General features: G+C 42.4%; 1 protein-coding gene across 1 annotated transcript in view; it reads left to right on the top strand.

Annotated features, from left to right (window-relative positions):
* LOC121577134 (potassium/sodium hyperpolarization-activated cyclic nucleotide-gated channel 2-like) overlaps positions 1–12,600 on the top strand; it is a 109,961-nt gene that overhangs the window by 81,243 nt on the left and 16,118 nt on the right. Inside the window, exons 4-6 of the mRNA XM_045223588.1 lie at positions 3,654–3,800; positions 4,068–4,308; positions 9,679–9,843. Coding sequence (XP_045079523.1) covers positions 3,654–3,800; positions 4,068–4,308; positions 9,679–9,843 — 553 coding nt within the window. The remainder of the gene's footprint in view (positions 1–3,653; positions 3,801–4,067; positions 4,309–9,678; positions 9,844–12,600) is intronic.

The following is a 12,600-nucleotide window of genomic DNA, read 5'->3' as shown; positions in this document are numbered from 1 at the left end:
TTCAGCTTTTATTTATTTCATCACATTCCCAGTGGGTCAGAAGTTTACATACACTCAATTAGTATTTGGTAGCATTGCCTTTAAATTGTTTAACCTGGGTCAAACGTGTCGGGTAGCCTTCCACAAGCTTCCCACAATAAGTTGGGTGAAGTTTGGCCCATTCCTCCTGACAGAGCTGGTGTAACTGAGTCAGGTTTGTAGGACTCCTTGCTCGCACACGCTTTTTCAGTTCTGCACACACATTTTCTATAGGATTGAGGTCAGGGCTTTGTGATGGCCACTCCAATACCTTGACTTTGTTGTCCATGCTTGGCGTCATTGTCCATTTGGAAGACCCATTTGCGACCAAGCTTTAACTTCCTGACTGATTTCTTGAGATGTTGCTTCAATATATCCACATAAGTTTCCTTCCTCATGATGCCATCTATTTTGTGAAGTGCAACAGTCCCTCCTGCAGCAAAGCACCCCCACAGCATGATGCTGCCACCCCCGTGCTTCACGGTTGGGATGGTGTTCTTCGGCTTGCAAGCCAACCCCTTTTTCCTCCAAACACAACGATGGTCATTATGGCCAAACAGTTCTATTTTTGTTTCATCAGACCAGAGGACATTTTTCCAAAAAGTACGATCTTTGTCCCCATGTGCAGTTGCAAACCGTAGTCTGGCTTTTTTATGGCGGTTTTGGAGCAGTGGCTTCTTCCTTGCTGAGCGGCCTTTCAGGTTATGTCGATATAGGACTCATTTTACTGTGGATATAGATGCTTTTGTACCTGTGTCCTCCAGCATCTTCACAAGGTCCTTTGCTGTTGTTCTGGGATTGATTTGCACTTTTCGCATCAAAGTACGTTCATCTCTAGGAGACAGAACGCGTCTCCTTCCTGAGCGGTATGACGGCTGCGTGGTCCAATGGTGTTTATACATGCTTACTATTGTTTGTACAGATGAACGTGGTACCTTCAGTCTTTTGGAAATTGCTCCCAAGGATGAACCAGACTTGTGGAGGTCTACCATTTTTTTTCTGAGGTCTTGGCTGATTTCTTTTGATTTTCCCATGATGTCAAGCAAAGAGGCACTGAGTTTGAAGGTAGGCCTTGAAATACATCCACAGGTACACCTCCAATTGACTCAAATGATGTCAATTAGCCTATCATAATCTTCTAAAGCCATGACATCATTTTCTGGAATTTTCCAAGCTGTTTAAATGGCACAGTCAACTTAGTGTATGTAAACTTCTGACCCACTGGAATTGTGATACAGTGAATTATAAGTGAAATAATCTGTCTGTAAATAATTGTTGGAAAACTTACTTGTGTCATTCACAAAGTAGATGTCCTAACCGACTTGCCAAAACTATAGTTTGTTAACAAGAAATTTGTGGAGTGGTTGAAAAATGAGTTTTAATGACTCCAACCTAAGTGTATGTAAACTTCCGACTTCAACTGTACATTAAATAGAGCAGGTACACATCTCCACTGACACAGTAGAGTATTAATACATTTCTCTAGCTTTCCGGAGCTTTCACATTTCCTCAACAACCTAGGATACTGTATATAGATCAAGCGATGGCTGTGAACGTCTCTTCCTAGTCTTTCCTGTATGTTCAATGTACACCATGTGGTATAGGAGACATACCACTGAAAGATGTTTAGCTCATGGTTTAGAGATATGCAATCTGTTGTTTATGGTGAATTCTAATTGTTTGAGAATGAATACAACGACCACAATGCATTGAATACTAGTATTAATGTCCGTATGACCTTGAAATAATATTTTGGTTAGAATGTACATTTGTCAAACATTGTCTTATGCTGTCTACAGATGGCGTTGAATATTGACTTTAGGAAATTTTGGACTAGCTTATATACAGTGGGGGAAAAAAGTATTTAGTCAGCCACCAATTGTGCAAGTTCTCCCACTTAAAAAGATGAGAGAGGCCTGTAATTTTCATCATAGGTACACGTCAACTATGACAGACAAATTGAGAAAAAGAATTCCAGAAAATCACATTGTAGGATTTTTAATGAATTTATTAGCAAATTATGGTGGAAAATAAGTATTTGGTCACCTACAAACAAGCAAGATTTCTGGCTCTCACAGACCTGTAACTTCTTATTTAAGAGGCTCCTCTGTCCTCCACTCGTTACCTGTATTAATGGCACCTGTTTGAACTTGTTATCAGTATAAAAGACACCTGTCCACAACCTCAAACAGTCACACTCCAAACTCCACTATGGCCAAGACCAAAGAGCTGTCAAAGGACACCAGAAACAAAATTGTAGACCTGCACCAGGCTGGGAAGACTGAATCTGCAATAGGTAAGCAGCTTGGTTTGAAGAAATCAACTGTGGGAGCAATTATTAGGAAATGGAAGACATACAAGACCACTGATAATCTCCCTCGATCTGGGGCTCCACGCAAGATCTCACCCCGTGGGGTCAAAATGATCACAAGAACGGTGAGCAAAAATCCCAGAACCACACGGGGGGACCTAGTGAATGACCTGCAGAGAGCTGGGACCAAAGTAACAAAGCCTACCATCAGTAACACACTACGCCGCCAGGGACTCAAATCCTGCAGTGCCAGACGTGTCCCCCTGCTTAAGCCAGTACATGTCCAGGCCCGTCTGAAGTTTGCTAGAGTGCATTTGGATGATCCAGAAGAGGATTGGGAGAATGTCATATGGTCAGATGAAACCAAAATAGAACTTTTTGGTAAAAACTCAACTCGTCGTGTTTGGAGGACAAAGAATGCTGAGTTGCATCCAAAGAACACCATACCTACTGTGAAGCATGGGGGTGGAAACATCATGCTTTGGGGCTGTTTTTCTGCAAAGGGACCAGGACGACTGATCCGTGTAAAGGAAAGAATGAATGGGGCCATGTATCGTGAGATTTTGAGTGAAAACCTCCTTCCATCAGCAAGGGCATTGAAGATGAAACGTGGCTGGGTCTTTCAGCATGACAATGATCCCAAACACACCGCCCGGGCAACGAAGGAGTGGCTTCGTAAGAAGCATTTCAAGGTCCTGGAGTGGCCTAGCCAGTCTCCAGATCTCAACCCCATAGAAAATCTTTGGAGGGAGTTGAAAGTCTGTGTTGCCCAGCGACAGCCCCAAAACATCACTGCTCTAGAGGAGATCTGCATGGAGGAATGGGCCAAAATACCAGCAACAGTGTGTGAAAACCTTGTGAAGACTTACAGAAAACGTTTGACCTGTGTCATTGCCAACAAAGGGTATATAACAAAGTATTGAGAAACTTTTGTTATTGACCAAATACTTATTTTCCACCATAATTTGCAAATAAATTCATTAAAAATCCTACAATGTGATTTTCTGGAAAACATTTTCTCATTTTGTCTGTCATAGTTGATGTGTACCTATGATGAAAATTACAGGCCTCTCTCATCTTTTTAAGTGGGAGAACTTGCACAATTGGTGGCTGACTAAATACTTTTTTTCCCCACTGTATATGTCTTTGTCCCCCAAACTTTAATTTGGGGAATAACTGTTCCTTTAATAAGCAGGTGCTGTAGAGTATATTCCACATTATCCATTCATATCAACAGAATGCAGTTTACATTTAACATGATTCATATGTCTCTTCCCCTCCTTCTTCCCTCTTTCTTTCTCTCTCCCTCTCTCTCGTTCTCTAGTACAAACAAGTGGAGCAGTACATGTCTTTCCACAAACTGCCATCTGACTTCCGACAGAAAATCCATGACTACTACGAGCACAGATACCAGGGCAAGATGTTTGATGAGGAGAGCATCCTGGAAGAGCTTAATGAACCACTGCGGAAGGTAAAACAACAAAACACACCATCAAAACCCTGACAAGGTCTCAAACAGAAAAAATGGAACAAAGGAACCAAAAAGAAATTGATTTCTCTGCAAAGCTTCATCGTTGTCTTTTGTAAATAATCCCCTTAACAAGCCTCTTGTTTTACTAAGTCATTCAACCACACCAAATTAGTCCATACATATTGTTGCCATTTCCACACCTTTGCTATGTTAGATTTAGACCTAACAAAATTGCAATTCAGTAAAAGTCATGTTATTTTCCCTTAGGAAATTGTCAACTTCACTTGCCGTAAGCTAGTGGCGTCCATGCCCCTGTTTGCCAATGCTGACCCCAACTTTGTGACGGCCATGTTGACTAAGCTCCGCTTCGAGGTCTTCCAGCCCGGAGATTACATCATCAGGGAGGGCACCATTGGCAAGAAGATGTACTTCACCCAACATGGTGTGACCAGTGTCCTGACCAAAGGATCCATGGGCATGAAGCTCTCAGATGGATCCTACTTTGGAGGTATGGATGGTCAACAATATACAGTATTACCACTTTTCTATGATTTAGTTTTCTATAACTTTCCTAAGATCTGCTGCTGCTGGCAAACCTGGGATCAATAGATTCTATATTATTCTATTTTATTCAATAATGGTGCTAATAACCCGTGGTGTAAAGTACTTAGGTAAAAATACTTAAATCTACTACTTAAGTAGTTTTTTGGGGTATATGTACTTTAATTTACTATTTATATTTTTGACAACTTTTACTTTTACTTCACTACATTCCTAAAGAAAATATAGTACTATTTACTCCATACATTTTCCCTGACAATCCAAAGTACTCGTTACATTTTGAATGCTTACCAAGACAGGAAAATTGTGAAATTCACACCCTTATCAAGAGAACACATCTGGCGGACTCACTAAACACAAATATTTTTTAAATAATGTCTGAGTGTTGGAGTGTGCCCCTGGCTATCCGTACATTTTAAAAACAAGAAAATGGTGCCGTCTGCTTTGCTAAATATAAGGAATTTCAAATGATTTATACTTACTATTATTACTTTAACTTTTGATCCTGAAGTATATTTGAGCAATTATATTTACTTTTGATGCTTACGTATATTTTAAACCAAATACTTTTAGACTTTTACTCAAGTAGTATTTTACTGGGTGACTTTCACTTTTACTTGAGTAACTTTCTATTAAGGTATCTATACTTTTACTCAAGTATGACTTTTGGGTACTTTTTCCACCACTGCTAATAACATACACTACCAGTCAAAAGTTTGGACAAACCTACTCATTCAAGGGTTTTTCTTTATTTTTTACTGTTTTTTACATTGTAGAATAATAGTGAAGACATCAAACAATGAAATAAGACATATGCAATCATGTAGTAACCAAAAAAGTGTTAAACAAATCAAAATAGCCACCCTTTGCTTTGATGACAGCTTTGCACACTCTTGGCATTCTCTCAACCAGCTTCATGAGGTAGTCACCTGGAATGCATTTCAGTTAACAGGTGTGGCTTCCTGAAAATGTATTTGTGGAATTTCTTTCCTTCTTAATGCGTTTGAGCCAATCAGTTGTGGGGGGTATACAGAAGATAGCCCTGTTTAGTAAAAGACCAAGTCCATATTATGGGAAGAACAGCTCAAACAAGCAAAGAGAAACGACAGTCCATCATTACTTTAAGACATGAAGGTCAGTCAATACGGAAAATGTCAAGAACTTTGAAAGTTTCTTCAAGTGCAGTCGCAAAAACCATCAAGCGCTATGATGAAACTGGCTCTCATGAGAACCGCCACAGGAATGGAAGACCCAGAGTTACCTCTGCTGCAGAGGATAAGTTCATTAGAGTTACCAGCCTCAGAAATTGCAGCCCAAATAAATGCTTCACAGAGTTCAAGTAACAGACACATCTCAACATCAACTGTTCAGAGGAGACTGTGTAAATCAGGCCTTCAGGTCGAATTGCTGCAACGAAACCACTTCTAAAGGACACCAATAAGAAGAAGAGACGTGCTTGGCCCAAGAAACACGAGCAATGGACATTAGACCGGTGGAAATGTGTCCTTTGGTCTGGAGTCCAAATTTGAGATTTTTGGTTCCAACCGCCGTGTCTTTGTGAGACGCGTGTGGGTGAACGGATGATCTCCGCATGTGTATTTCCCACCGTAAAGCATGGAGGAGGAGATGTGATGGTGTGAGGGTGTTTTGCTGGTGACACTGTCTGTGATTTATTTATAATTCAAGGCACACTTAACCAGCATGGCTACTACATCATTCATACTACAGTGGATGTGGTAACTAGTGACAACCCTTCAGAAAAGCAGAGTTCACTTCAGTGGTGCTGTGGGTTGGGCTGTGAGGTGCCAGGAGCATGGGCAGGTGTTGAAGGAGTGTCAGAGATCCACAGCAGCACACATGCCCATTAATAACAGCTAATTAATCCACAGAACACTGATGACAGAGCAATTAGTAACGTCAACCATCGGTGTCCAAAGCCAAGCCATTATATGCCACTGGGAAGCCAACCTTTTTCTACATAGCATGGGTTAGGAGGAGAATACTTGAATCAGAATGTCTGTTAGATTTGTGGTGGTATTTGTGATCGATTCATCTGCTATTGCTTACAATTCCCGTGTAGCTCAGTTGGTAGAGCATGGCGTTTGCAACGTCAGGGTTGTGGATTCGTTTCCCACTGGGGATCAGTATGAAAAAAATATATATATATATACAGTGAGGGAAAAAAGTATTTGATCCCCTGCTGATTTTATACGTTTGCCCACTGACAAAGAAATTATCAGTCTATAATTTTAATGGTAGGTTTATTTGAACAGTGAGAGACAGAATAACAACAAAAAAATCCAGAAAAACGCATGTAAAAAATGTTAGAAATGATTTGCATTTTAATGAGGGAAATAAGTATTTGACCCCCTCTCAATCAGAAAGATTTCTGGCTCCCAGGTATCTTTTATACAGGTAACGAGCTGAGATTAGGAGCACACTCTTAAAGGGAGTGCTCCTAATCTCAGTTTGTTACCTGTATAAAAAGACACCTGTCCACAGAAGCAATCAATCAATCAGATTCCAAACTCTCCACCATGGCCAAGACCAAAGAGCTCTCCAAGGATGTCAGGGATAAGATTGTAGACCTACACAGGCTGAAATGGGCTACAAGACCATCGCCAAGCAGCTTGGTGAGAAGATGACAACAGTTGGTGCGATTATTCGCAAATGGAAGAAACACAAAATAACTGTCAATCTCCCTCGGCCTGGGGCTCCATGCAAGATCTCACCTTGTGGAGTTGCAATGATCATGAGAACGGTGAGGAATCAGCCCAGAACTACACAGGAGGATCTTGACAATGATCTCAAGGCAGCTGGGACCATAGTCACCAAGAAAACAATTGGTAACACACAACGCCGTGAAGGACTGAAATCCTGCAGCGCCTGCAAGGTCCCCCTGCTCAAGAAAGCACATACACAGGGCCGTCTGAAGTTTGCCAATGAACATCTGAATGATTCAGAGGAGAACTGGGTGAAAGTGTTGTGGTCAGATGAGACCAAAATCGAGCTCTTTGGCATCAACTCAACTCGCCGTGTTTGGAGGAGGAGGAATGCTGCCTATGACACCAACAACACCATCTCCACAGTCAAACATGGAGGTGGAAACATTATGCTTTGGGGGTGTTTTTCTGCTAAGGGAACAGGACAACTTCACCGCATCAAAGGGACGATGGACGGCGCCATGTACCATCAAATCTTGGGTGAGAACCTCCTTCCCTCAGCCAGGGCATTGAAAATGGGTCGTGGATGGGTATTCCAGCATGACAATGACCCAAAACACACGGCCAATGCAACAAAGGAGTGGCTCAAGAAGAAGCACATTAAGGTCCTGGAGTGGCCTAGCCAGTCTCCAGACCTTAATCCCATAGAAAATCTGTGGAGGGAGCTGAAGGTTCGAGTTTCCAAACGTCAGGCTCGAAACCTTAATGACTTGGAGATCTGCAAAGAGGAGTGGGACAAAATCCCTCCTGAGATGTGTGCAAACCTGGTGGCCAACTACAAGAAACGTCTGACCTCTGTGATTGCCAACAAGGGTTTTGCCACCAAGTACTAAGTCATGTTTTGCAGAGGGGTCAAATACTTATTTCCCTCATTAAAATGCAAATCAATTTATAACATTTTTGACATGCGTTTTTCTGGATTTTGTTGTTGTTGTTCTGTCTCTCACTGTTCAAATAAACCTACCATTAAAATTATAGACTGATCATTTCTTTGTCAGTGGGCAAACGTACAAAATCAGCAGGGGTTCAAATACTTTTTTCCCTCACTGTATGTATGCACTCACTAACTGTATGTCGCTCTGGATAAGAGCGCCTACTAAATGACTAAAATGTCAAATGTAAATGTAATTCGTATTATTACTGGAGAAGATACTGTATTTTTGTCCTATAATAATAATAATAATATGCCATTTAGCAGACGCTTTTATCCAAAGCGACTTACAGTCATGCGTGCATACATTTTTGTGTATGGGTGGTCCCGTGGATCGAACCCACTACCTTGGCGTTACAAGCGCCGTGCTCTACCAGCTGAGCTACAGAGGACCACGTCCTGTTGTAGTAGGATGAGGGAATATGGAAAGAAGGTAGAAACAAGGTAATGTAATAGTTGATCAAAGATGATGAATTCAATGGGGCATTAGGGAAGTATACACAATCTCTACTCGACATGGCCCATATTTGCCGTAATTCGTTTTTGAAGGGTGAGTAAGTGGGTGTAGTAGGGTCTGAAGAGTCACATCCCAGCAGTGAGTTCTGCTGCTTGCCTCTGCATCGCTCGGCACAGCTGAGAAAACGGAGTCTCATTAATCTAGTGAAGAACTGTAAATCCCCCATTAAATAGCGAAGAGACACATGGCCGCGCTGACACTCAAGGTCACACTTTAATACCCTGTGAATAAGGAGCCATTTTGAGAGTGGGGGAGGGGGGCTGGGGTGGAGAAGGTCACTGTGGCTTAGTGACGAGGTTATTATGTATATGTATAACTCATTTATAGAACATCCCTTTGTTGCTCTTTAATGGTGTGTGGGCGTCTATCCCGCCGGTGGAAGCTGATCTTGACAGCACTTGTTAATTCCTCTATTTCCATGGCCCCCGGGGGGTTTGCCTACTGCTGGAGAGGCTGATATGTAGAGTGGAGCCATTGTCCGGTGCAGGGTTTCCACTAGTTACCACAGCCACAAAGGCGAAAACATAAAAATGTATAAAAACAAGTAAATTAATGCATACAGTAAATTACATTCCAGTGGGGGGTTTTCTTCACTGAGAGCCAGAGGATACCCTTCACATGTGACAGGGGAGCGAGGGGGGAGAGCCGGGGAGGCAGCGGAATTAAAAGAGCATGTGGTTTCCAAGACAACAGTCAGTCACAGGCCAGAGAAGGAAGGGTAACACCTGAATGAAATTAACCTTGGCTCCACCACCTCTCCAACCCTGCAGCTCCCTCCCTTCACTAAGCTGTCACAGCTGGGTCTTTGTTTTAACTGCCTATCTCCTCTCCGTATTTAACCTCTATAGCTATCCCCTCAGTAAATTACCCATTTCCACGTGTGATAAATTGATACTGTAGGATTGTGTGTGCTTTGTTTTTTAATCATACTATTGTACCCGTGTTTTATAAGGTTAGAATAACAGGAATAAATGAGTGTGTCATGTCCGAGTGACTTTTGTCATGATCATGACATTCGAATGGCTCATGTTTCTTTGACATGTTTCTGTAGCTGAGTTACAGTAATGATGCTCCCTCTGGCTGAGTAGTAATTGTGTCTGTCTCCTGTCTGTCTCTGACACTCCTGTCTCTCTCTCCCTCCCTCAGAGATCTGTCTGTTGACCCGAGGCAGACGGACGGCCAGTGTGCGAGCGGACACGTACTGCCGTCTCTACTCCCTGTCTGTGGATAACTTTAATGAGGTGCTTGAGGAGTACCCCATGATGAGACGAGCCTTCGAGACTGTGGCAATCGACCGACTGGACCGGATAGGTGAGACCAGCCTACCACTGATCACTGACCAATAAATAAGCCACTGACCGATACATGATTAGCTATGGGCATAGTTGAGGCATTTTGTGTCATTCATACAATCAGCAGAACAAAAACAAACATATCTAGCAATGAAACCTATTGTAACTATGCAACTAATAATTTATCTTTGATTTCCCTCGTTTTTTAAAATGTAATATTAACATTTTATAGCTATCTAAAGGATATGACATTCGCAAGATATGATTATTATCTAAAATGACTGAGTGTGCCATACTCCCCTGGGTTTACACTAAATGTGCTCTCAGGAGGAGTGATGCTCATTTGTGAAAGTGATTGCTCAGCACACTGTCTAAACAGCTGTCTATGCTCTCGTGTGTGGGAAGGAGGGAGTTGTTTTCCCTCAGTTGCTGCTGTTACCGCCAGTGTTGCTACGCTGTCAGTCACTCAGCTATCATCGGAAAGCACCTGGTTAGTGAATTCCGAGCCCTGAGTGTAAACATATCATAACTGTTACGAACCCCGTGGCTCTAAACATCTAGGGTGGATGGACATGAGACCCGTAACATAAATTCATGTAAATTATAAGTGTGGCATGGAATAGTGAGAACAAATAAGACACAACTACCATGAACTACCGTCAAACACAAAGTGTTTATTTATGAACACACGGTAAGGGTTTGGGAAAAAGGGCTGAGCAGGACCCAAGAAATGAAACAATAGTGTAAAACCCCCTAAACTGATCTAGCCTGCCTGAAGAACCGCTAGGCTACTGCTACCATACAAAAAAATACAGTGGGTGGTCCGCTCAGGTCTAACTGGTGTTTATAGACAGATTTCTTCCTACGGGTAATGTACGCCCAAGGGCAACTAGCTTAAACCCCCCTTTTCCCAAAAAAACACACAAAGCTACTAAACAGGGTAATCAGCAATTAAATAAGTACACAGGATACAACAGTATCCACACTCAGGTAAAGAAATATATTCTAATAATGTTACCAACAGGGTAACCAACAACTTAGTGCGTACACAACACACAGGACACCACCGTGTCCATACTCACATATGGCAAAAAGTCTCTCTCTCTTGCAACAAACACAAGTCTGGTTTTTATAAAATGGGATGTGTGATTGAACAAACGAATAACAGGTGGTGCAATTAACAGGAATGTTCACTGATTGGTCCAATCAGCAGACACCTCAACGACCACCAATCAGGAACATACAGGACACCTGTGATTAGGGCAGAAGGAGAGAAACACACAAAAACACAGGATACCTGTATCCGTAACACTCCCACCCTTAAAAGAGCAAACCAAAATGGTTTGCGACACACGATCACTATCACAACACCCAAAATTCAATAATCATCCTGCCGGGATAACAAAAAAAAACCTAGATCATTACACACGAGACAAAGCATCTGCCAACACATTATCTAACCCCTTTTTGTGGCGGATCTCCAAATTATAATTTTGCACGACAAGTGCCCAACGCATAAGGCGTTGGTTCTGGTTGTACATCCGGTGGAGAAAAACTAAGGGATTATGGTCAGTATACACTACCACTGGTAATGCACTGGAACCAACATAAACTTCAAAGTACTGCAGAGCTAACAACAAAGCTAGAGCTTCTTGTTCAATGGTGGAATAGTTTGTCTGACATTTGTTAAATTTCCGTGAAAAATAACAGACAGGATGGTCCACTCCACTCTGGTCTTGCTGCAGTAGAACAGCACCAGCACCTCTGGCACTTGCATCTACCTCCAGTTTAAACGGCCGCTCAAAATCTGGCGCAGCAAGAACAGGAGTACTACACAAGAGTGCTTTAGCAGTGTTGAAAGCAGTACAACAATCTTCAGACCATACAAATTTTCTCGCCGGACTGAGCAAATCCGTTAATGGAGCAACTACCGCAGAGAAATTTTTACAGAAACTACGGTAGTAGCCAACCATCCCTAAAAACGGCGTAGCTCTCTTCTGGTGGTAGGTGCGGGAAATGCGTTTATAGCTGAGACCTTGGCATCTACAGGCGCACCTGACCATGGCCGACCTGTTTACCAAGATAAGTAACAGTGGCCTTCCCAAACTCGCACTTTGCTAAGTTCAGGGTTAGAGAAGCGGTTGCTAGACGTTCACACACTACCCTTAGAGTGTTAACATGATCAGACCACTCAGTTGAATAAATTACCAGATCATCAAGGTAAGCACTACAATTAGGAACTCCAGCCAATACTGTGTTAACCAGGCGTTGGAAAGTGGCTGGTGCGTTCCGCATCCCAAATGCCATGACAGCATATTGTAGGAAGTGATCTGGGGTCACAAAGGCAGAGATGTCGGAGGCACGTGGGGTTAACGGCACCTGCCAGTAACCTTTTAGAAGATCTAATTTGGTTACATAAGTAGCAGCACCAACAGTATCAATACAGTCATCCAGTCTGGGTAACGGAACGAGTCGGGCACTGTGACAGCATTGACTTTCCGATAGTCCGTACATAATCTGGATGTCCCATCAGGTTTAGGAACCAGAATGCACGGAGAACTCCAAGGACTTGAACTTGGCATAGCCAGGTTATTCTCCAGCAAATAACCGACCTCACCCCTCATTATCTTTCTCTTAGCGACGTTGACACGATAAGGATGTTGCTTGATAGGTGCAGCGTTTCCAACATTAATGTCATGTTCTAACACATTTGTACATGTAGGAACATCATTAAAAAGACATGGAAAGCTGTGTAACAGTCTCACAATATCATCTG

Source organism: Coregonus clupeaformis, chromosome 11 (assembly GCF_020615455.1).
Source record: "Coregonus clupeaformis isolate EN_2021a chromosome 11, ASM2061545v1, whole genome shotgun sequence".
Taxonomy (NCBI): Eukaryota; Metazoa; Chordata; class Actinopteri; order Salmoniformes; family Salmonidae; genus Coregonus; species Coregonus clupeaformis.
The sequence above is the reverse complement of the archived record's forward strand: the minus strand, read 5'-3'. Positions and strand labels throughout refer to the sequence as shown.